Source organism: Thermobia domestica, chromosome 16, assembly GCF_964235325.1.
Source record: "Thermobia domestica chromosome 16, izTheDome1.hap1.1, whole genome shotgun sequence".
NCBI lineage: Eukaryota > Metazoa > Arthropoda > Insecta > Zygentoma > Lepismatidae > Thermobia > Thermobia domestica.
This window is the reverse complement of record NC_137469.1, coordinates 122,372,492-122,399,635: the sequence shown is the minus strand read 5'-3', so window position 1 is coordinate 122,399,635 and position 27,144 is coordinate 122,372,492. Positions and strand designations below refer to the sequence as shown.

At 35.9% G+C, this 27,144-nt stretch overlaps 1 protein-coding gene across 7 annotated transcripts in view; it reads left to right on the top strand.

The window, feature by feature from the left end:
- LOC145673386 (structural maintenance of chromosomes protein 6-like) overlaps positions 1-27,144 on the top strand; it is a 172,166-nt gene that overhangs the window by 67,300 nt on the left and 77,722 nt on the right. For 6 of the 7 annotated variants that reach the window (XM_081743037.1, XM_081743041.1, XM_081743044.1 and 3 more), the window contains 4 exons: positions 5,852-6,048; positions 11,192-11,338; positions 20,255-20,442; positions 23,056-23,231. In XM_081743037.1, the coding sequence (XP_081599163.1) occupies positions 5,852-6,048; positions 11,192-11,338; positions 20,255-20,442; positions 23,056-23,231 (708 nt within the window). The remainder of the gene's footprint in view (positions 1-5,851; positions 6,049-11,191; positions 11,339-20,254; positions 20,443-23,055; positions 23,232-27,144) is intronic. The other variant, XM_081743042.1, reaches the window with a different exon arrangement.

Here is a 27,144-nt window from a genome sequence, read left to right as displayed (position 1 = left end):
GTTGGTTGGCATGGCTTCTTGGGCTTCTTACTTACGTCCTACAAACCTAAAACAAACAAAATTGAGACTTGGTAAAACAGAACAGAACAAACCTAACACAGACAAAAACTTTTATAGTTTGTAAACAATTCAACACCAGTTTCATATTTCTATCTTATTTCTAGCCTGAGTTATCAATTTCTGTAATCAGGGAAGGACTTCTCGGACACCCTGTAAAATGGTAAAAATTAGGGATGGCCAAAATTTTCCGGAATTCGGAAAAATTCCGGATTTCGGAAAAATTCCGGAATTCGGAAAAAATCCGGATTTCGGAAAAATTCCAGAATTCAGAAAAATTCCGGATTTCGGAAAAATTCCGGAATTCAGAAAAATCCGGAATTCGGAAAAATTCCGGAATTCAGAAAAAATCCGGAATTCGGAAAAAATCCGGAATTCGGAAAAAAATCCGGAATTCGGAAAAATTCCGGAATTCAGATAAATTCCGACATTCGGAAAAAATCCGGAATTTAGAAAAAATTCGGAATTTTTCCGATTTTACTTTCCGGATTCCGGAAAGTAAAAATTCTGGAATTGGCCATCCCTAGCTAGTAGCTGTTAAAAGAGAAACACAATAATGAATATATATACTGTATTAGTTTCTTGTAGTTGGATATGTCTTTATCACTTACGTAGACAATTGCTACTGCAGTTATTTACTGCTTTATGAGGAAGGTCTTATTTTCACACACAAAAAAGTCGCCGGTATGTCTCAAACATTATCGCTTTCCCACCTGCAGCTGCTCCAAAGCACTGCAAACTACTTTTTAACCAGGCGAAAGGCAGTGAAGGAAAAGAAATCTCAACAAATATTCTAATAACATTCGCTTATTGTCAACATACCTACAGTGAGCGCAGAAAGTGCTCGTACACCATGCATATTTTATATTGAAAACAGCTAGCATGAGAACGGGAGGTGGAATATATATATATAACCAGAATTAAGACTACACATTCATACATTTTATTTCTATATACAAGAGAAAGGCCAAACAAAGACAATCACTGTTTTGTTCAGAAGAAAAGAGAGAATTCCTTTTTTGTAAACACAAAAAGTCACCGTACACTTATGATTGAATTAATGTTTATAAAGTATATTACGTTATTTAATATTTTGTGGGATTACCCTGTGCGTTAATGATTGTCTGTAGTCTTCGTGGCATTGATTTCACCTGTAGTAGTTCGTAGTTCTGTAGCTTCGGGACTATAGAAGTCAGTGGAGAGCTTTTGTGAACGCGGCATTGAACCTCCGGGTTCCATAGGCCATAGAGTTAGTGTTAGTTAGTAGCTTCGGGACTGATTATGTCCCATTCTTCTTGAATAGCTTTTCTCAGGCCTTCTTTAGTAGAGAAGCTGTGCCTTCTGATTCTTGTCTCCAGAACTGACCATAGATGTTCTATGGGGTTCATGTCTGGGGATTGGGGAGGTGTGCGAAGCTGTTTCAAGGTATTATAGAGTAGCCAAAATCGAGTATTTTCCGCTGTATGTTTGGAGTTGTTGCCTTGCTGAACAATAAATTGTTTTCTGCGCACTACTATGGAGATTTTCCTTTAATATGTTAATATACACTTTGTGGATCATCACTCCATCGATAAAGTGGAGACGACCCACTCTTGAGGCACTCATACAACCCCAGACGAGCACGGACCCTCCTCCGTGTCTTACTTTAGGGACGAGATTTTGAGGATTCATCTCTGTATTCACCTTGCGTCATACCATACGCCTCCCATTGGATTCGATAAGATTAAATTTACTTTCGTCCGAAAATATGACCCTTTCCAGAAAGAAGCCTGATCCCTTATCTTTATACTCTTTTTTAAACTTTAGTCTCTTTATACGATTTGTCTTGTTCACCAATAACATTTTCCTGGCTATCCGACCATGATACCCTGCAAATATTCCGCACTGTACTGGCTGATACTTTAACACCGCGTGTTTCCAGATCCGTTGCCAATTGCACAGCACTACTTTTCGGAACCTTTTTTCTTTCCCTAATAATGTAACGTTTATCTTGTTCACTCAACACTCTTGGTCTTCCAGTTTTTTTTTTTTTTTTTTTTCTCCGCACAGTGATAGAAACATTATACATCGCAATTATTGTTGTACTGTTGAACGAGGTCTGTCTGCAAGGTTTGCTATCTTTCTCAAAGATTTACCTTTCTTATGCAATTTAATAATTACTTTTCTTGTCTCCTCATTTGTTTCTGCTCGGTTGCTTCCCATTTTGACAGCCCACCGTGCAGTTTTTTCACTCCTATTCACAACTAAACTCATTCTGTTATTCGTCATGCTATACAGAGGTGTATAATCAGGTGAATACTAGTGAACCCCAGTTGTGGTATCTTTGTTTCGTATTCGTATGTCAGGTGTACGATCTCTTTTTGCGTCTACTCTATACACTTTCTACGGAATTTATTTACTTTCTGACCATTAAACTTGTCCTCGTGGTTCTTTATTGATATATTCATAAAGCTTAGTTTTCATTATTTATATTGTGTGTGTTATTACACTTCTTAAATTTTCTGTTTCTTTTTCGCAGGCATTCTTGTTTCAATAGCATAGGTGTACGAACACTTTCTACGCTCACTGTATGTACAGTAAATACAAATTTATAATTTTTGACTTTACGAAGTATACAATGTAATTGTTCAATAATTAACAGAAGCAGGCATTCATTAATTTATATTAATATAATAATTAATAAAACTAATAAGCGGGTGATTGATGACTCAGTGGTAGAGTTTTCATCTATGGTATTCTAACCCAGGACATGTGGGTTTTCGATGGCTAATTTTGTGTTCGAAAATTTTTCCGGTGGTAGGCCTACTCTTGGTTCCCTTTCTTATATTTGTTCCATCATCACTCATTAACGAATTTAGTTTATCAAAACTCTATAGCCATATATTCATTCTGTCCGTCAGTGAAACAAACAGTCGCAAGAACTATCTGATGGATTACCATCAATTTTGGCCACGACGTACAGAGTCAATAGTTAAGAATCGAGTTCCCTAATGAATGTAATATTCAAACCGGAAGCGGTACAAATCAACCATTTCCAGTTTTAACGTTAATCATTATATAGTAAATATGGTAATAGATAGCGAGAAACGGTTTCCAGTAATCGACATATATAACATTCATGTAGATAGAATGTTACCCAATTTGTGCATCTGCTGAAAATAATGAGCTTAGTTATTTAGAGAGCATTTTCCGCTTTAGAAAATGTGTGCTTGGTAAAGAATGTAGAGAATTAGCTGAGTCAGGCACGTAGCTAGAATATGGTAATAGGAAGGGGGGGTCTGTCACGAAATACTGTGGTCATTTACCAGGGGCTCAATCATTGTAAACTATTTTATTGGCAACATATATTGGTTCGTTTAGCCAAGATTTCTAATTGAGGGATGATATGAAATACTGTGGTTACACACCAGAGGCTCGATCAATCTAAATATTTTACTGACAACATACCCATATTGATTGGTTAGGACAATAAAATGAGGATATATTAGTAAGTATTTTAATAAGAAGCTATGAAGAAATCTCGAGTAAAAAAATATAAAAAAGTATTGAAAAAGATATAGTCTTCCGAGGTCATTGGAACGGTGTCGAGAATTTTGCGTCTGGGAAATTTGCGCCCTACCTCAAGAACAGGAAAATTGCGCCTGCAATGTACCTCCACCGGGAAGTTTGAGCCCTGCGAAATAAAAGAACCTATTGGAGCTTACGTATTTGCTCGGAGGGGCTGACATTACAGCATAAACAATTCTCCCCCCACAACCGTGCCATTTGTGATTTATTTTCATTGTGGCTATATAAGGGGACAATAAACTTCAATATAAGCCAAAAGAACACAACGGATCAACGCAATCACTGCTTCTTCCAGAGATGATTTTGGGGGAACACTGGCCTCCCCAAAGCTCTCAAAGTGCCCCCTCGGAGGAGACCAAAATAATACGTATATAATATAATAATAAATAGAATAGTACCAGCAGTGACCCCCTCCGGAATACTAAGTGTGCCCCCCGGAATATTTTTTCTGAAAGAACGACTGAAAGCAATTGTGTGTTTGAAGTGTAATTCCAGCAAGTAAACACACTGTACATAGTTTTCTTGATAATATTAATGAACTGATTTTACATTCACTTTACATTTTCTTTTCTATATTTTGTGTCCTAAAAAGCCAAACATCTCGCAAGGATTGTGAACAGAGATATCTGGGTAGAGTTAAACAGCCTTTTGTAGATTAAATTATACTCTTTGATTATATTAATAAATAATTATATATCAGTCATTTATACTTTTATTGTAAATTTTGTAGTATAATGAAAAATTGTATTTGTATGGATTACCCTTTAGTGAACTAAAATTGTATTTTTTTTCATTTGTTCGGAATATTGTAACGGATGGAGTAACTCACTGAGACGATGAGAGGCAAGCCTAGTTCAAGTGTGAGTGGAAGTTACTTTACACAATACAAAAATAAGTTGAATTGTAGGGCGCTAACATCCCAGTGCAAATATATTGCGAGCGCATTTTTTCCTATTTTTGTGGTAGGGCGCAAATTTCCCGGGCGCAAAATTCTCGCATTCAAGGAAAATATAATGTCCGTGAAGTTGACAAGCCACTTATGTCAGACTCCAATTTCGACTTTAAACGTCGCTAGTGCTATGTTAGTGTTCGATAGTGACGCAAATCGTTAGTACTCCACAGATAACGTGTGCTTTTTAAATAATGGATATGTCTTCTAACTGCATGCCAACACGCCCACTTCTAAGAATCATATCAAAAATGAGGTTAACCGTTAGAACAAGTAAGTGCTCATTAGTGCCATTAACATTAGCGTTAATGCCTCCATCGTACGGCCCTTTGAGTAATAATAACACAACGCTCTTTGCTAGTCTCAATGCGTCCCTATATTCTCGCGAACATTCTGACATGCCCAAGTTAGTTACTTTTTTTTTTTTTTTTTTTGCAACTATTGTTTATCTGTTATTGTTTATTGTTTATTGCTAGTCTGCAGAGTAGTCCTTACATTAATATGCCATTGTCCTTGATAATCATTGCGTATTTACAAGCAGTTTGTTATTACTGTTAGAAGATATCAAAAAACAACAGATAAAATCTACTACTTAACGGTTCATATTTTTCTTTTACAGTACATAAACGATTAATAATAATAATAAGACTATTCCAGCATAAAAGTTATCAATTGCATCACACTGGCAACAAGCGACGCATATTTTAATTTCATAAAAATTCGTTTCTCACGATTTTCTGGAAAACTACGTATGATATCTTCATTCTGTCAAGTTGTTTATCTCAGTGTGATATATGTATTACCTCTGGACAATATCACAGTAAAACAAAAATTAAATATTAGGAGTGCATCGTACTTTTGGACTACATCTCATTAACCATGGGAAGATTGAGTAGTGTATACTTTAGGATGTAAGTTTCAGCTTAACTTGCATCATACATTCTTAGGATTACAAAAAGGAAATTTGTTCGTTTGCATTTGAACAAAATTCTTAGAATTACAAAAAGAAAAAATAATTTTTCCGAATTCCGGAATTTTTCTGAATTCCGGAATTTTTCCGAAATCCGGAATTTTTCCGAATTCCGGAATTTTCCGATTTTACTTTCCGGATTCCGGAAAGTAAAAATTCCGGAATTGGCCATCCCTAGTAAAAATGTTACGTGTGCGTTTTATAGTCCGTAAAATACGGTATCTACTTAAGCGAATAATAACCTTAAATGTGAAATGAGTGTTATTGTATATAAGAAATGTCTAATAATAGTCTGAAACCTTTTTTAGCTCTGTTGCTGACATGGAAGCTCGCAAAAAGAAAAAAGAACAGAAAAAGCAAGCATTAGAACAGCAACGTGAGTCAATCATTCCACAAATGAAAACCATAGAGCATCATAAAGAGCAGATGAGAGAAGCAGTATTGAAGTACAAGGATGAAGAACATTCCTTACGAGCGGAAGACAGTGAAACAAGATACCATATAGGTACGAAGTAGTAGTAGATTGAGTCCTGTAGTCAGATTTACAATGGTTACATAATAAAAGGTGCAAAAGCTAATTTATTTTACATTGTGTTGGTAATCTAATACAACATGTTCATAAAAATACTGTCATACTTTAACGTGGTATTACGTCGCTTTGGGTAATCGTATTTAAATGAAATTGATCACATTTGAAAGAAAAGTTCAAATATTTTTTTACTATACCTCATAGACATTGAATGTGGGCCTCCCGAGTGCCGATGCAGACATCAAGACGATATTGCTATTCACGCTACACACGCTCCAACATATCTGATGAAATGGACTGGATGACAGCACTGATACGAAACTTGCACTTCTTTCAGGTTTTGAGGCAATAGGAGTACATAGACACAATCCTTTACCTAACCCCATAAAAAGAAGTCACAGACCGTCAAGTCAGGCAACCTCAGCGGCCACTTGTAGAAGACATTATCATCATTTCCGGCACGTCCAATCCATCTTGTTGGAAAATAAGGTCATTGCCTTCTTCAAATTGAGGAAATAACCAATTAGTAAGCATGTCAAGATAAGTTGGACCTGTGACAGTAGTCCCTCGAAAGAAAAATGGGCCATAGGCCGGACATTTCTGTGTTTGATTCCATCCATTATTGACATTGTTGTTCGTTGTTGACATGCACAAAAATATTTGAGTTTTTCTTTCAAATGTGACCAGTTTCATTTAAATACGATTATCCAATGTGACGTGATACCACTTTAAAGTATGATAGTATTTTTATGGACACGCCATAGTTTTCAAGAGGTAACAGAATTATTACTGGGCGTCTGCATGATTACTATTAATCGATATTGTTCTTTTTTTTCTTCTTCCTCTCTGCAGGATTTTTTCCCGCGCCCATATTATGCTTTGTCTCTTGTGCTTGCAGGGTTAAAGAAAAAAAAAACAACATCTTTTTGGTTTAAAATAGCTTTTTTTTTTCGCAAGTGAGAGTTACTGTTCGCCCATTCGGCAGAGACCTCCAGTTGGCAGAGTGCCAAGGAGAGTCTATGTTAATGAAAGGAGAGAAGTGTAAAAGAAGAAGAGGAAGGAAGGCATTGGTTATTGGCGAGGGTGGTTTGTTTGAACAGTGTTACCAACCCGGCATCAAAACTATAGCTGATAAGATTTTATGAATAATAAAAAAATGAAATCTTAAATTTTACGTCCCACGGTTATGCCGGCTAGGCTAAAGGAGACTAATGATGAGAAATGAATGAAATGGTGGGATGAAGAAAGTGAAAGGAAACGGGAGAACCCCGAGAAAATCCATGTAAGTATTTCTTCACGCCAGCACTGGTTGACGGTATTGGCTCCATCATATTAAAATATACACAAAACAACGCACGTACACACACACAACACACACGCGCAAGCATAAACACGAAACAGGTGAGAGAAAGAACTAGAAAAAACAGTAAACTGCACAAGCACAAACGTGTGTCTACTGTAGAGAAAGACAATAGATTATGTCCTCGCGCGAGTCTTTTGCGCAATCAACCGAATATGGAAGCCCGTAAAAACACAAAGCAGGTTGCATTTAAAATGCGCGCGCTCTATTCACTGCGTGACATCATCGCCTGACTATAAAGTACTGCTGATCTGGATCCAATTTATGTAGCTTGGCAACTATGTTTAAACTTCCAGCCTTCTTTCTCTCGCCCCCAGAGTCGCTCTCAGAGGAGAAAACGAACACTTGTTGCCTGTACCTACACATACCTATTTTTTGTAGTGGACTGTTCTACTTCTGTCATGCGCAGAAGTGTCGAGAGACCTAATGTCCGCGGGTAAACAGTAAATTGTTTATTATTATTATTATTATTATTATTATTATTATTATTATTATTATTATTATTATTATTATTATTATTACCACTTGTTGTATTTCTTTACTTGCAAACTGCAAACTTTTAATTTCTGTACTTCTGTTTACAACTGAAGGGAACATAGATTTTGAGGTAACTTATAGATTAACATATATTTTTCAGTACGTTTGTATAGGTATATTTGTTACGAAATTTGAAATTAAGTGGGTAATTTACTAAAGTATACTTCTGATCTTTTTACGTATAGTAGTACATGTTCTTATGAAATAATCTCCTAATAAATTTTAAAGATACATTAATTAAATATAAAAAATGACATTTCGTAGTAGATGTGTTTCTGTTTTCAATTGTCATAATAATTCGTATATAGGCGTTGCATTACAAAAATAATTCTTCGGATCTCCATTCCATTCACTTTCCCCAGATTCCGTACACTGCTGGCTTGTCATTGATGACACGCAAGCGAAGATTTCTCCTTCCTAGTAACCTCTGGATCAACGTACTTACTGTCAGTCTACCTTTGCCCTTGAAGCAGCCTAGCAAATGCTTCCCACCAATTATGTGAACGTGCAGAGCGCGCAAAAGGTAGAGCCTTGCTCTGATTTCTTCCTTCTCTTTCCAGGAATCTAAAGAATGGGAGTGTTAGTCACAAGAAAATGTGACTACAATACACGTAGGCCAGACGCTACCTTTCCTTGTCCATTCCTTTACATTGTCTAACAGAAAACGAGCCAAACTAGATGACTTCATACTATAGTCACATCAAGCATTGTGATTTTCACATTTTTGGCAAATCTATCATAAATAGCAGAGTTGCAAACTCCGAATAATGATAACTAGAATTTATAATTTATGTTCACTTGTTCTGTATTTGTACTCAAGAATAATTGTTTATCGTGTGGACCATTCATTTTAATTTTAATATGCTCTTGTAATTTTAAACTAATAGAGGAGATATGCTCTGTGGTACCACTAGATAAACAATGTTCCCAACTCAGCATAAAGTTATGACACTACATGTTATTACATATTTTAAATCTACATGTTAAACGAAAACTTAGGATATCATATTTGTTATTCATTGTTGCAAACTAATGACGCTATAGTATCATAAACATCCAAATTTTGGTTACCTCTACAGCAGTAATAGTGGAAGTGAGACGGACATTGCAATATGTATCTAAAGCACTTTGGTGTCTAGTATTATGATCGTGAAATTATGGATTTCGAATAAATAGCCTTTATTTCCAAAAACCTTTATTTCGAAAAAGTGCTTAGACAAGTACCTCATCCAATGGCAGAGATGTGTTTCAATGATGTTAAGATCATAATGTTGTTTACAGCAGTTAATAGATATCTCAAACCGTCTGTTTTTAACATAAGGGTCGTTTCGAAATATTTTCGCGTCGGCGCTGCATTTGTAATTCTGAGCATAAACAATGACTTTATTCATTGGCAAGCCAGATGCAGCTTTGAAGACAGTTACAGTGTGTTTGTTTCTTGTTGAGGATGTGAAAACGTTCAAGACCGCAGGCTTTCCAATGTTCCTATATTTCCTATTTATCCTATATATTTGCGTCTCTTCCTATAAACTCCTATATTTCCTATATTTTAATGAAACCTCCTATATTTTTGTGGCATTGCTACTTCCACTTGTGAAAATGACATAAGGAAGTAAAGTGTGGGTGGTTGGAGAGCCTTTTGTCTCCACAGTAGGATGGTTGAATGGAGACTCTTCTGTGTTTCGTCCTTTCCTATGTTAATTCCTAAGATAATTACCAAACAATATGCACTTAAATGGCATATTCAAGCACTGAAGAAAATGAAAGTGTAACTGGTACATTTATTGGTGTATATATTTCCTTAGATGCACCAAGTTTTGTGTGCAATTGTGTATTTTAGATACTTAACAAACCAGCTCTTTGTATCATTCTTTTGTGATTTTTTAAAAATGAATTTTGTATTGATTGTTACAACTTCAGTATATTATTTGGAAAGAAAAAAGGAATTAACATAGGAATTATAGAATCTTGCAAATGAAATTATTCATATTTTGGAGACATATACTTACAAACACTGATTTTCTGATGCAGACCCATTTTACACTTTCCTTGTGGTCTTTGCTTAGTACTGGTTAGCTACGTATGAAAATACTAAGAAACTCGTATAAAATTTTGCAACGAAATAATTACTCATTTAGTTATATTTACAGTAGAATATATGTTCATATAACAATTGGTGTAATTTCCATGTGATCTTTTTATTATTATTATTATTATTATTATTATTATTATTATTATTATTATTATTATTATTTCTACCTATTGGATAATTGAAATGTTCCTTTTTCACATCTTTACGAAACCTCCTATATTTTTTCGTTGTGATTTCCTATATTTTTTTCATTAGCATTGGAAAGCCTGAAGACCACCCTGCTGACTGTGAAGTGAAGTCCGCTATTAGTTTCTTGAATGCAGGAAACGTTACAGCAGCAGACATTGATTGCTAATGTCAGAAATATACGTAATGAGTATAAGACTGATGAAGAAGTGAAAGTCCAATGGAGGTCGTAGTAATGTACACGATGGGACGCGGAGCAATTAGGGATAATTTGGTGCGTGTAGTCTACGAAAAAATTTCACGAGGGCAAACGTTGGTCTCCTTCTACTTTCCACAGTATTCACGGTCAGTCCGTTACAAAATAGAAGTAAAACCCTTAGGATTTCGGAAATTGTGTGCGTAACAAAAAATCCTTCTGTTGAACACAGGGATAGACGATATCCTTTTGTGAGGAAGATATACAAAAAATGGCTTCCCTTTAGTACAGACGTCTCAATAATGGCGGAAACTGTGGAAACTTAGTATAGGGTGTGTAAAATATGTGCAAATAATGTTCTACGTGTTTTTAAAGCAATATCGATATTTACTTTAAGAACGAGTCTTGTACTTTAATGGAATTCTCGACTCCTACCATTGCCAAGGTCAACGTTAATACGGACATGACTAAGGCTATGTCGGAGACACCGTTAATTTCCGTAACTACCATAATGGTTGCATCTTGCCCACGAATATCGCAACTGGACTTTTTTGCTTGAATTACGTATTTTAAAATGCCTGTAAAGAAAGATCGTGTGGTACGTAATATAAAATGAAAGAAAGAAGTTTAGTTGCTGCAGAAACTTAATCTAACTTCCTCTTTTTTGTGTCATGTGCATTAGATTTTAAAGTAGTAGGTATCAATTCTGATTCCAAAGAATAAAACTAAATTTTTATTTTATTTGTAGATAGTTTGGAGCATCAGCTGAGGGCAATAAAGGCACAAGAAAGTAGTGCATTAACAATGTATGGCCATTGGGTTCCTGGGCTAGTGCAGAGAATGAAACAGCTTCATGCACAAGGGAAACTGAAAAAGATGCCTAGAGGACCAATTGGTATGCTTTTCTAATTTTGTTTTTATCAGTAAGGAATGGCTGGTATCATTATCCGGTGCAACGACATTGCGCAAATTTTTCTAAGGATTAGATCGTTGATAATCTCTGTAATCTATGACTTATTAACGGGGAGCAGAAAGTGCTGAAATTGCGCAAATTTCCACCGCGACGTTGCCAACAACAGGATTCAGAAAATTTGTTCTTGGCAAAAGAAACGATACTTAAAGCTTTCCTTTAATACGCAAGGTACACCTTTTTCTGTTTTCGTCAATATAAACCCCATTCTGAAAGTTCCATTGATGTTTCTCCAGTTTGTTGCTTCTTGTTTATAGTACCCTCCTCACTAAAATTTGCTATCGATCCTAATTGGCTCGTTGTGATTTTCGTTCTTATTGGCTTGTTACATTATTCTTATTACATCCGCAACTAGCACACTGAGCACTCATTCTTGTAACAATTTATACGGTAATAATATATAACATTTGTTCCTCACAACACCTAAGAACAGTAACTAAGATGCAAATGCAAATGTAAGAATCATTTATAGAAAGGTGAAAGGACCGTTACTAACTGTAAGATACGTGATAGACACACCTGAAATATGTAAACAAATGCTTGTTTGTGATTGGCCAAAACTGGAAAATGCAAACAAATTCTTATCTCCGATTGGTCGAACGCATGTCCACGATATTTAAAGGGAACTTCTAGAAATATTCATCTTGTTTGTTTATTTCATACAAGATTGTTTCCCTTACAGTTTTCCAATGATTACCTCTCAGATGCGTACATGTGAAAATCCTTTCCAGATACGTAAAAGTGCCATGGGCGATGACATGACATATTTTGACATTGATAAAACATTTCCCACTTGCGTACTTGTTTAATAACTGACATTGTTTCTGTGCAAAGTTTGAGCAGAGGAGAATATGGAATTGCATGGTCAAGGAGATACGAAAAGATACATACGTGCTTTCCATACTGTTGTAAGTTTTTTCTTTTTCGACTCAACCCTTCACATTAAATTAAAATTCGACCAATGTATTCCTGAAATGTGTTTGATATGAATTCACAAATCACATGAAAGGGATACACAAGTCGGCTTTTATAAAGAGTCTCCGTCGAACTAATACCTGGATCTTCTATGATCTTGGTCCATGTGTAGTAGGCCGTTTAACGTTGTTACCGCCACCTATATGTAATTCTTATCAATATATGTATACACGGTTTACAGTTTATGACAACTTATGAATATATGAAAGTGCAACGAAACATCATCTAACATCTTTCGAAACATCAAAACTACATTTTTTTTTTCAAGCTGCACATATACTTTCTTCTTTTAGCCTGTAATCTGAAGATACTTTCCGTCGTAAGCATGGTCACTTGTCCTGCCTTCTGATTTGAGAAAACGGACTAATTCGATGACATGAGGATGTTGCTTGTTTAGCAGAGTATTTAATCCATTATAACAATCCTCTGCGGGATTATTTGTTCTATGGCGTTTTTCATGACAGTTCCACATGCTTACTGGGACTGTAGAATTTTCTAGCCATTGGTCAACGAGATAGTCATTGAACTGCTCAAGCTTGAATAGACAGCCATCTTCTTGAATAGACAGATATCTTCTTGAATAGACAGCCAACCACTGACACTATTTCTAACGGAAGAAAAGCTAATGACGCACACATTCGAACCTGAAGTCGTATATAATCATGGTTTTTTGTAATCTGTAACCAAGCTCAAATCCTGTATCTTACGCCAAAGACACTGGTTAAAGTGAAATTTGTGGAAGCTGAATGGAAAATTATCCTTAAAGAATTTATTAATGCTTCCTTGAAGTCTACCATAACAATTCCAGGATTCCAATTTGGGACTTCTTTCTTTATTAGTGAAAAAAACTTTCATATAAATATGAATGCCTTCTCTTGTTTAAGAGATGGCCAAAAACCACTGGAATCACATTAGTTTTCTCTATTGAACTTCCAATATCTGCATGAATGACAAAAATTTGGGAGAAAAGTTTGCTGGAGCTCTTAAACGTGTTATCAATAAAGAGGGATGTGCTGGCCTGCTAGGCAGTCTGCAAAATGAAACTATTCAAGGACTCTTATTCGCTGTGGCTGCTACTCGAAACGAAATCTTTAGATTCTATATCCCCCTCTGCTCAAAAGTAACAAAAATTCACAGAAATAGTGCCAACTATTGAACCTGTACTGAAATGGGAATTCTTATCTCGCTTTACATTACATTTCATTACATCTGGCACTTGTACGGAACTGGGAAGAATTTTGACATGTACGCAAGTGAGAGAACATCTTTTCCAATAACTATTTGCTTCCATTAACTTTTTATTACAATTTTAATCCTACAGCCAATTTTACAGTTAGACATAATACAGAAAATTATTGACTGGGACATATTCCTTCGTCTCCCTCTCTAATGACACCCGTGCACATATGTAATAGCGATAACTGAAAATACTATTGTCATCCAATACTTTGTATTTTTTAAAAAAACTAAAACAACTTGTGTTTTAGTGACTGTTTTTATTAGTCGAAATGCTTATGGTAACGATGGCAACGTTGCATAACTTTTTTGCGCAATTTCCAATTTTGTTGCCTGCTTATTAAGGCTTTATCTGTGTCAATATAGATAAGGGAGTGAAAGTTTGCGCAATTTCAGTTTCAAAATTATTAGTTGCAAAATTATTCAGTTGCAAAATTATCAGTTGCAAAATTATTCATTGTACAAAGGTGACTCATAGGTCGTGCGGTATTTCCACAACTTAAACAACAGGCTCGTGAGTATGCCGTGATTGACCTTAAGTACAAGGTCAAACTGGTCTAAGAGGTAGTGTGACAAGCACACTGCTTAACACAGAGGCCATTACTCAATCAGTATCTTCAGTCAGTTTTTGGTGAGTCCTCAACAATGCCTGATGCGTGAATTGTTACTGTGTGAATTCGAACTCAGGCATAACGCTGCGGCAACAACCCAAAACATTTATCGTGCTAAAGAAGAAGATGCAGTGAACCACAGCACAGCAATTCATTGGTTCCAGATATTTCGTGCATGTTGTAAAAAGTGTAGAAGGTAAGCCAAGATCCGGCCGTCCCAGGGTAACAGATTCTGAGGTCATACAACACAGCATTGAGGAAAATTCATCCACCACCACACGACTTCTGTCAAAGCAAGTTCGCATGTCCCCAATTCGATGCAGTGCGTCACCTTCACAAACTCGGGAGCTGCCGCATTGTGCCGACAACTGCTGCAGAATCCGTGTCATATGCGTTTCCTGAAACGGACTGTCACATGCGACGAAAAGTGGATGTTTTTCTATAATTTGAATGTGCGCAAACAGTGATTGAATAAGGGTCAACTTTCAGAACCAGTCGTAAAACGAGACCGTTTCTCTGGGTATGATGGAGTAGATAGTTTTCTTTGAACTCTTTCCTAACGATCGTACCATCAATGTCAACCTTTATTCCGAACACTTGAATTCAGACAATCAGATAATTTGCCCATATACTTCGATATTTCTGTATATATATATTTTTTTTTCGTTATTGGAATAATTCAGTGGTGTACGATGAGAGTTATAAATTAAAAGAAAAAAGTTCTAATTTAACGTCCTATGTAGAAGAGAGAGGGAGGGATAAAGGAGACGATTGATTAATGAAGTTGGATGATGGTCAAATTAAATTTTTCGTGCTCCATCATCAGGAATCGAACCCGGGACTACTTGCATCAAAACCAGCGGAGAGAGCTGTGTAAGTTAAAGCACCTCCAGCATTCATTGACACGTCATTATTAAGAAATGCACAAAGTTTCGTTTGATGTTTGATTTAGTTTGCCTGTGGACGAAGTTTAATTAAAGGCTTTTGCAATGCTGTCCACCATTATTATTATTATTATTATTATTATTATTATTATTATTATTATTATTATTATTATTATTATTATTATTCTCCTCTTCCAGGCAACCTGATAGGAAACTCCCCTACCTCCCACCACTTGCCACTGCAGAAGGGGAAAGCTAGTCGTTGACCTTCACAGGGAGGGAAACTTTTCTAATAAACAGAATCGTGTAAACTCTAAATTCGTAAATCGTCAATTCGCTCGCACCTAATGTTGAGAAAGCACTGCTGTTCCTTTTAACCATCAACCCCGAGTAACAAACAATTCCTGTTTTTAATTTTTGTTTGTAGAAAAGTATTGCATATTATTTACGTACTAAAGTTTATCCCACATTTTATTGTCGTAACAAAACATTTTATTGTCTTAACAAATTTCGAAAACATTAAAATCAATAAGAGCTCAATCTGCCCAATTTTGTATGAATGTGGAAGTTGATCCCTAACACGACTACAAGAACTGGAACTGCGGGGTTTCGAAAATAAAATATTGATAAAAATATTTGGAGCAAAAGAGGTATACATTCAGGTAAATTAAAACGCTATACAAGCTTTTATTTCACAACAACTACAGATCACCGTGCACTAAAGAGATAGTAAAGTTAATACGTATGAGATCAGCATGACACGTTGCTTGTATGGGAAATACGCACCAAGTCCTATTCAAAAAGCCGAGGCGAAGGAAACTATTAGCTGGGAGAAAGAGAAGGCTTCCGGACAATGTTAAGCAGGATCTGGTTGATAACAAAGATGGTACATTGACTTTTTGCAGGTTAAAATCTAATGGAAAAGTTTGTTTCTGTTACGATGAGTCTTTGAGCTCTTTAAGCCAAAGCGTTTGTTATTTTTGTATAATTGAACGAACTCGTATTTATCGTTACTCTTCCTTTCTTACACAATAATCAACTCTTGTCACAACATTACACTATCCTGCACGCCTGGGGCCGCGGTGGCTCAGTGGTAGAGCCTTCACCTGTAATGCATGGGGTTCCTGGTTCGATCCCAGCTCGCGCCAAATAAACTTTGTAGTTAACAAACAGCGTGTGCGTGGGTTTCCTTGAAGATCCCCCGTTCCCTCCCACTTTCTTCATTCCACCATTTCATTCATTCTCATAATCCCTATCTCCTTTAGCCTAGCCGGCATAACTGTGGGACGAAGCGTCTCTCTCTTGCAAATTAATTACTGGAAGTGATTATTCCAATTAATGGAGACCGATAATATTTCTAAGACAATAAAAAGTCATTTCCCTGTTTTCTGCAATAGGGGCTTAGCAAGCGCAGTTATTATTGGAACATTATTATCAGTATATATATATATATATATATCTTCTTGTTCTTAATGTAAGAACATCGGTTAATAAGAAAGGAAACGAGAAGGGTTTTTAGCATTTCATGTTCTATTGTTATCATCTTAACGCTCTGATAATATCTACCCATACATATTGTTCTTGGTTTTCGATTCTACACCGTGTGCGTGGATTTTCTCGGGGTTCTCCCGTTTCCTTCCACTTTCTTCATTCCACCATTTCATTCATTTCTCATCATCACCGTCTCCTTTAGTCTAGCCGGCCTAGCCGTGGGATAGCGTAGTCGCTAACACACTCGCCTTCGGTGCGAGCGTTCCCGGAGGGGCCATTCGGTCGAAAAAGTGTATAACGCTTTTTCAGGCCAGCCACCCTGAATGAGGTTTTTCTGGGTTTTCCTCATTCACACCATTCAAATGCCGGGGTGGTACCTAACTTATAGGTCCCAGGCCGCTTCCTTCCTTCCCTTTTCCCGGAAGCCCAGAAATCTAAATCCTAAATATCCGTGGGACGTAGAACTCATTTTATGTTCTGCACGCCATAAGCGTCTCTCTCTTGCATGTTAATTACTGCAAATGATTAATCCTATTAATGGAGATACATAATATTTCTAAGACAATAAAAAGTCATTTCCTCGTCTTCTGCAAGAGGGACTCAGCAAACAAAATTATTATTGGAACAATATTATCAGTATATATATATATATATATATATATATATATATATATATATATATATATGCCTTTTTAATGTAAGAACATCGGTTAATAAGAGAGGAAACGAAAAGTGAGGAAACGAAAAGTGTGCTTTTTTTTTTTTTTTTTTAATAGCATTTCAGGTTCTATTGTTATCATCTTAACACTCTGATAATTTACCCATACATATTGTACTTGGTTTTCAATTTTATATTATTATGAAATTATTGTATCAATAAATAAGTACCCATTGAATTACCAACCCTGCGATCCCTTGCCATTCCAACATTATGCCACAAGTCCGACTGCGAAAAAGAAGGAGAATAAACAATACAACTGTTCAATGAAATTTCCATTATAATAACACGTATTACTTATCTCATTATAATACAGGCAAATGTAATAGTTTTAAAATTCGTAGTGTTATTATGAAAGTTGTAATTTATTATTTAGACATATTTAGGTACACTCTATACTTCGGTGTGCTGGGGCTGATGGTGGAAGACGGAACACCAACATTCACATGTACTTGAACGTGGTGGGGGGAAAAACAACTACTTTTTTCCTATCAGGTTGCGTGGAACAGATTATTATTATTATTATTATTATTGTTATTATTATTATTATTATTATTATTAGTAGTAGTAGTAGTAGTAGTAGTAGTAGTAGTAGTAGTAGTAGTAGTAGAAGAAGATGATGATGATGATGATGATGATGATGATGATGATGATGATGATGATGATGATGATGATGATGATGATGATGATGATGATGATGATGATGATGATGATGATGATGATGATGATGATGATGATGATGATGATGATGATGATGATGATGATGATGATGATGATGATGATGATGATGATGATGATGATGATGATGATGATGATGATGATGATGATGATGATGATGATGATGATGATGATGATGATGATGATGATGATGATGATGATGATGATGATGATGATGATGATGATGATGATGATGATGATGATGATGATGATGATGATGATGATGAAGAAGAAGAAGAAATAAGTAACTGCTTCTAAATTATTTTTTCCTCATACACAAGAAAGCTGCGTGCTTACTAGTTTATAACGTTATACATGATTTTCAAACCCTAAAACTTCTGCGTTATGTAAAAGGTGTTGAAAGCAACAATTAGTTAAATAGCATTTGTTTTATAAGTATTAAATTAAATGGCGCATGTTCCACAACTTTTATGTTGTTTGTTGTTATGTTTTATGTTATGTTACTGGGTTAATTATCATTTTATAAATATTGCATAGCCGACGTTCCGAAATTTTTATGTTTGTGGTTACAAGTATGAAGTGGCCCGCTTTCCAAAATTATTATATTGTTTGTTGTTAACTGAGTTATTAGGTAATTTATAAATGGGAAAATCGTAGTGAAGTCCCTTAAGGAAACTTATATATAGCGGAAGCCTATCCTGAATGTATGTTTGTAGATGATCAAAATCTGTAGAGGGCGCAAGTTCATCAGTGACAGAAGGAAAAGACAGAGGTGGTGGACAGTAATGGTTTCGTGCGATAGCAGTAAGGTCTCGCATTGTACTGTATTTAATTTTGTTATTTTTTTTTTTTAACGGAGTTGTATTATTTGCTTCCAAGTAAATTGACTAGCATAGTATGCTCGTTAAGAGATATTGTCAGACATTCACAAGTTGCATATAAACAACGTTGCCAGTTCAACCTGTTCCATCATCTCATCCAGTAATTATACCCTATTGCACATTTATAACACAAAATAATGAATAATTTAAAAAAAAAATATTAAACCACCTCTCCGAAAGAAAGAAAAAATATATATGGGGCGCCTTATACATATAAGCATTCATGATTCGTGAAGGTGCGTATGCTTTTACTAAGGCGCTGCGTTTAATACAGGGTCCGGCAAAAAGATCTTCTGTGTTTGGAAAGGGCGCTGTGTGAGTGGGGGATACGGCGGCGGATAGGGTTTGATTGATAGCGGTATATGTGCCATTTTCAATAGTCGCGATGGCATGGTGTGGTGAGTATCGTGTTTGTTGTGGAGAAGTATATTCGTAATGGTGGTTCTATGATTACTACTCACCGGGCATTTCGGATTCGGTTCGAACTTAGCTGACATGGTTCTGTTCCAGATAGAAAAACTATTCAACTTTGGGTATTCAGCTTTAGATCAACAGGTTGTGCACTGAGAAAATAACCGCCTGTTTAACTGCTGGACGCTTTGAAGATTGCTGAATGGATGCTCTCACAGGCGCCACATTTTCCGTTGTTGTTACGGTCCGAGGTTAGTAATAAACTACATTTTCAGAAAAAGTTCTAAAAGATGGATTAAAAGTACAATAAAATAAGCTACCCCAAAACAAAACAAACATCACTAGAACAAAATGCATGTATTAAGTGATCAAAAATATGTTGCAGGGTGTGCATTTCCATGGATATTGAAAATTGCACATCACATTAAAATAAGCTCATCTCTCAAAATCATTAAATCTACAGGCAAACTAGACTTTTTTTTAAAAAAAACCTGATTAGAACAGAGATTGATCTCGAAAACTATTATTTGATTTCCATTTGTACCACTGGGAACTTGAGAACCACGGCTGGGAGAAAGGTAGAAATGTAACAATCATATACAGTATTTAAGAAGTGAGTCACTTTTTATTGGTACATGTTAGTAGTATGAATAGAACTTGATATGATTAGACCATCGAGTTATTGCTAATAAAGTTTTTGTATTTGTGTAAATCCAGAGTTTGCAAAGTCTATAGGAAAGAGATCTTTAAATTAAGTTGGAAGAAGAAAAAATATATGAAGAAATATCTTAGAAAATGGTTTAATAATCGTGACTGGATTAGCGTGGTATAGGATAGAATTCAATGGGATCGTTTGTTTTTGCAGTTATATCAGATAGTTCTTGTGTAATTGTTACATACATTAAACTAGAACATTAATCATAATAGTAATATTGACGTTACTGTAAATTACCTAGGTTCGTTTGTTAAGCTCCATGATGCGAAGTGGGCGCTGGCAGTGGAATCAGTGATTGGAGGCCTAGTTTCAGCTTATTGTGTTGACAACAAGCAAGATCAAATTGTCTTAGACAGGTTGTTGGATGAAGTACGCGTCGGTAGCCATGATCGGAAACCAACCATCATAAACAGTACATTTATTGAACAGGTAAGAAACAAAATGTATCTTATTTTATAATAACGTTTTTAGATGCTGGTTTTTAAAATTATTTTATTAGGATCATACAAGTAAACTTACAACGACCGCTAATGTAAGTTTGTTGTTGGTATTTTCTGTGGGAATGCGAGAATGTATCCACATTTTTAGCTGTTTTCTTCGCCTGGCCTGCACGCCGCCAGCATTACGTTTTGATTTTCGGTCTTACGTAACACCAGAGGATAAACAGCTTGGTAATAGAATGTTTGTGGAAACATTCTTCTTCCTCTTATTTTTCCAGGTTCTGAATTAGGACCGAACAATGACGACGTGTGCTTACAGCTAGTATTTGTATATAATTTGAGGCGACTAGAATGCAAATCAAATGTGAGTTGTTGATTTGTTAAAAGAATATTTATTGTTGTTGATCTCTGTGCCATCAACAGAGTTAGGATATGTTGTAATATTATTATTATTATTATTTAAGTTACATCATAGACAGTATTTAACAGTTACAATAAATAATTTTAGGAGTTTGGTAGTATAGTTCTTAGAAACAAATTGCAATTCAGTAAGAAAAAAATACATCTTAGTGTCAATACATTAACAAGTTGCAGGAATCGTAACTCGGCTGTATTATTAATGAATAAACATCAATCTGTACCCTAAGGAAAAAATTACTAAGTTAAATTTGAAAATAAATCAAGATATGCAAATCATAACATTAAAAAATTAATCAGCTTGTTTCGAGAAATTTTTCTCTCTTATTGTGATTCATCCAAATGCACAGGCTGTAATTGCTTATTTTAAGAAATAGAGAAAAACAAGAATGAAACCTAAGAAAATTTTCAAGGTAAGAGAGCCATCGAATTGTTCGTCGTATTGATGGTTAGAGGTTCATGATTAAATTAGTTTCCTTTGCATTTTTCTGTGTAGTTGGAATGATAGACTACTCTGATTTGGTATTTATACTCAAAACAATTAATAATTTTCTTATTTTTACCTAAATATACTAATTTGCTAAAAACTTGATGGCTTCTTGTTCTCTACTCAAGATCTATTCGTGATTTATCACTTATCTATGTAAACTTGTAATTTATCACCCTAAACTTAGTTTCAAACAATCTTACTTTTCAACTGCAAGATTACAAATTATGTTCTATTTTTAATTTTCCAAGGATTTATAAAATTGTCTGCTTCGAATTACCCAAGCATTGCCCATTATAGTTTTCTATGCTATGTCTTTGAGGTTCCATTTACCAAAGGAAATTTTAGGTGAGCAATGAATGTAATAAACGTATTTGTGCATTATTTTTAGTGTACTCGGCTCAGACAATTTAATTTCTTTTTATTTTAAAAGGCTACTATATTTAAACAAACAGTGTATCTAAGCGTTGTGCATTCTCGCACGGAATAGCAGCATGCAGCAGACGAAGCAGTGAGTGGCCTTGGCAACCAACGGCAGCCAATCACAGCCCTATCTGTGACTACGTCACTTTGGTAGGTGGGGCTCGCGTAAACCGCGGGAACAAGAGAGAAAGTGCGTAACGTGGCTTTCATTGGGCGCCAGAACCGGAAACATGATAGGAAGCATTTCACACTCACTGCGATAAAAATTTGGCAAGAAACATAAGAATCAATATATCCGTTTATAATTTTATATATGTAAAGCATCGATACATGTTATTGTCAAAATATTATATTTGTATTTTCGAAGGAATATAAGTATAGTGCTAATATTAAATATAACTTCCAAATTTGTGCGTGCCATTGACGTTACTGCGACCTATAGTTAGTCGTCACATGTGCTTTCGCTTTGTTGTGCATGGTGCAATATATTGGTATAATTGAATTTTTGGAGTGTTTAGTTGGTTTTCAGGTTAAATGATGCTGAAATTTTATCCTAATCGTAAGTTTAATGTTGTTATTTGAACTTTCGCCTATGTGTAGTTAGCGGTGAAAGAAGCTATTGCTTTTGTGATAACTTGTTTCGTCGTTAACGCTCGGAAGAAAAATTCAATTAATGACTATCTACTGTAATGTTTGCTCTACTTGGATTACCATCCTATGGAGTAAACATTATATGAACATTAAAAATCATACAGATTTATAATTAAAATTTCAAACTATTTTCTCGGTTACATTACAATACTTTATCACCACGTTATCTTTAGTTCCTTGTTACTGTTGAGAGAAAGATCTGCCTCGTATGATCGTATTGTTATTCTATTGTCGCACGAGGGTATTGGGTGAGAACCAACATCCATATAATTTGTCACTGGGTGCTATAATGATGGGTCAGAAGTACAGTTGCCCTCTTCACTTATTGAAAGGCAGAGACAAGTATTCCACGAACTGGACCCAACTGGCTGCCGCAAGTGATCGCTATACAAAATGATGAAGTAAAACTGAAAAATAGCTCACAAACTTGATAAGCATGTTTGTGTTTCTCTGTTTTGTTTAAATTGTGGAGTAGATAACATTGCCTTTTTTTGAAAACTCATAAAACGTCATAAATGTAATGGTCTTTGGTAGTTTGAAGTAAACAAACCAGCGCAGTGTAAGATTGTTTGAAATGTATAAAGGTTATATCTTTAAATTCTAAAACGTTCATTTAACTTTTAGGTTCATGATGTTTCAAGATTTGCTGTGCGATCTAATAGGTACAGAAGTGTATTGGAAATGCTGAATATCGAAGATCCAGTTGTAGCTAATTGCCTAATAGATCAGTTGGGTATTGAGAGTATTTTGCTTATTCCTACAAGCGAGGAAGCTTACAGTATTATGAGTGACGCCTCCAGGTACGAAAGTTGTGTATGTGTTCAGATTAGTTCATACCATAATTAAAATCAGTGAAGAAAAGAGTCTCTCTCCTTTATATGTAAGGCAAGTCAGAGTTTTTGCAGTGTTGCCGTAGTGTATCTTTTACGGTGTGTATCACGTGGCCAAAGCAGTTCAACGGAGGTATACTAGCACGAATATAGATGGTTGTCGTTTGTGCCTGGAAAAGTTGTGCAATGTTTGTTCATGTACGATTTCACAGTAGCAGATAAAAGTGCAGCAAAGTGTAATTCGGGAGAACTGGGCCGTAATGCCGCGGAAGCAATCCAAAATATTTTTTGGGCGAAATTTGAAAGGACAGTTGGTTATTTCACAGCAGTAACTTGAGTTTTAAGAACCTCACCGATCGTCGAAGGTCAGATAGGCCAAAAACCGTGAATTCTGAGATCGTGCGCGAAGCCATTGAGGCAAATTCTATCAGTAGCATTCGGAGGTTATCAGGCGAACCTTCCACTCGTATTTAGGTTATAACTAACATGTCTAGATGTAATTCACCTTAGAACCTATTCACAAATCATAAACTTAAGAATAATTATGGTAATATTTTCATTATTTATGAATTTAAAAAAGAAAGAAAAAAAAAACTTTTAATTTTCTATCTATTCTTAACTTGTAAAGAAATTCAATAAAACAATACACAAAACATTTTCTATAGAAGATATAATACGTAATTTGAAAACACAACACTCGGTATTTTTACGGTGTAATATGATTGGTTGTATTCATGATCTCACCGAAAGTATACGTAACTACCAAATTGTGTCTTCAATAATTGACCCTAGCTTAAGGACAGAGACAAGTGACTGTGTACAATAAACTTTTGGAAAAAACATGTGATCTACGTTTACTAAAGATAATAATAGTGTGCTACGAAAAATTGATATATTTCCAAAATTTTAACGTTCATCAGCCGTGGTTTTAAAAAACCAGATTCCGGAACCTGTCGCTAAATAGATGATGATCCGTGTATTGTGGATCAGTACGGACTCCGATAGAGGCATCAGTGCCAACTTGGAACGTATATATGCCATTGTGTAACAAGAATATAATATAATGATGAACATCAAGCGAACCCTTATTCAGCAAGACAATGCAAAACCTCATACTTCTCGAACAACCCTAAATAAACTCCATGAACTTGAAGGAATACTTTGTATCCTTGAATTATTACTTGTTCCGATCCGTGGTTCACTTCATGTGTTCGTGATGCTTCAACAAAGAGAACGAGATGGAAGCTGTAATACAGGAGTTTTTCGCTTTGAGGAACAAGGATTGGTATCGATGTGGGATAGATGAACAGGCCGGAAGTTGATTTGAAACTGTGGAGTACGATGGTTTGTACTTTAAATTCAGCTTTCGTTGTAACTCGATGCATAAAGCAAGCAAATGATCGAAACATTGCAATGCTTTTGACTCACCCTTATATATATGTATATAGAGGGTATCACAAAAGTCCCTGTTACAACAAAACGTAAGAGGGGAAACCGTCTCCAAATATGTTGTTTTCAATCTAAAGTGAAGTTTTTTTAATTGGACGAGCCGTTTGGGCTGTACAATCTTTATGCACCCACGAGCCGTTTGGGCTGTACAATCTTTATGCACCCAATGTTAAATGAAAATGCAACGTTGCCATTTACCTGGACCCACAGCATAAGTGAATGAAGTTACTGTTTGACGTGGGGCTGGCCATCGACACATTAGCGTAAAAGGTAGTAACTTCATTCACTTATGTTGTGGGTCCAGGTAAATGGCAACGTTGTATTTTCATTTAACATTGGGCGCATAAAGAGTGTACAGCCCAAACGGCTCGTTCGATTTAAAAAATTCCTTCACTTTAGATTGAAAATATCATATTTGGAGACAGTTTTCCCTCTTACGTTTTGTTGTAACTCTGATAATAACAATTAGTCTATGTCAAGGAACTTTTGAGATACCCTGTATAAAATAATATCCTTTATTCCGTATCTCATAATAGTAGGCACGGTGAAAACCAAAGAGAAATCAAATTACTTCTCTCTGACATTGAAAACAAACTTGGAGAGAGTGTGTGGAGAGGGTCTTTATATCTATTGAGTGGCCTTTAACTTAATTTGACATTAGCGGGGCCGCGGTGGCTCAGTGGAAGAGCGTTCACCTGTGGTGCGTGGGGTCCCTGGTTCGAGCCCAGTTCGCGCCAAGTGAATTTTGTGGTGGACAAACACCATGTATGGGTTTTCTCAGGGTTCCCCGTTTTCTCCCACTTTATTCATTCCATTCATTTCTCATCATCAGCATCTCCTTTAGCCTAGCTGCCATATCAGGATGAAAACCGAAATATTCCATTTCATTTAATTTTTCTTTGACATTTGCATTTTACTTACTCTTGATTGACTAACGATCATATACTCAAGGGCCTTCACTACAGCGAAATTAACACATTGATATACACGGCGTGTTCCACCTACGCTTTGTGTATCATTCCTGATACACATAGAACACTCATTTTATTGCCACGCATATGCAACTGGATACACAGTCTGATTTATTTAACATGACCTTTGTGTAGTCAGGGCGCTGGAAAAACATACTGCAGCAGGAATGCTGGCGCCAGTGGAATACTTTCCTTTTAATGGGTATGATTTTTCTGAAAAGCCTGGAAAACCTTGTACTAAATCAAATATGTGAAAAATTAGCTAATCCGAACTCTACAGTTTGTAGAACACCGTCTTTATTTTTCATATATGTTCTGCTACAATGTGTTAACTTCGGTTGGGTTAAGTTTGTATGGTATCTAGTATAGAAATACCATAGAATTGAACCTAACCTACACAAACCGATCAATAAGTAAAAGGAAGGAAAACTAAAAGAAAGTTCTTGACGTTCTTTTACAATCAATGGTAGTATTATAATAATGTCAGCGCTATCTATGTAAACTATCATGATGTCAGCGCTGTCTATGTAAACTATCTTTTCCGGTGAAAAATCCGTGACAGGTCAACCGTACACAATCATTAGGCCACTTTAGTGCGTGTTATTGAAACATTCTCGGCACAAGTACGGATTGCCTTCGCACGCATCCGGAAATAGTGTACACTTGTGCTGCGTATTTCCTTTGTCCCTGTACTGACCTACCGCTTCTACCGTACGTTTTGTAGCAGTCAGCACATCTTCGTCGAACCTTCTTGGGAGGACTGCCTGCAAATTTGAAAATTAGGTGATGTTGCACTACCGTCCTCTTGGTTGGTACAGTAGGAGATAAATTGTTTTGCGTTCATCCATGTTGCTTTCAAGCCGAAGTTACTTTAGACAGCAAACGTGGAGCGTGGGAGTTGCAAATGTGAGCCAAAAGAATAACGCAATAGTATGAAAAGCATACGCATCAGACTTAACACGTAGCGCGTGGATTGAACAGTATGAAAAATGTGTGTATCAAAATAGATACATATGGCGTACGGACTAATATTGACGTTGTACGCCACGTGTATCAAAAGTGATACACAACATAAATTATGCAATAAATCATGAACCGTAAGAGATATTTGGTAGGCACGTGTTTTGCACCTAGAGACTGTTCTAAATATCAACTTGGCGCTGAGGGTATAATCACCAGTGATACACATGGCGATCAATGTGTTAAACTACCGCTAATTTTACAGATTTTCTCTAATAACTTCAAAACAAGTAAAAATATTCGAAAAGCAGAAACGTAGTGAACTAGACAATACGATTTTGCATGTGATACCGTTATCATAACTCATCTATCTGCTTTCGATTTGCAACTGTAGATAGATTTAGCATTTTTTTGCGGGTTCTGTAAATAGTGGCATACCTAAAGCAGATAGATGAATTGTGGTGAAGGTATTACATGCAAAATCGTATTGTCTAGTTCACTAC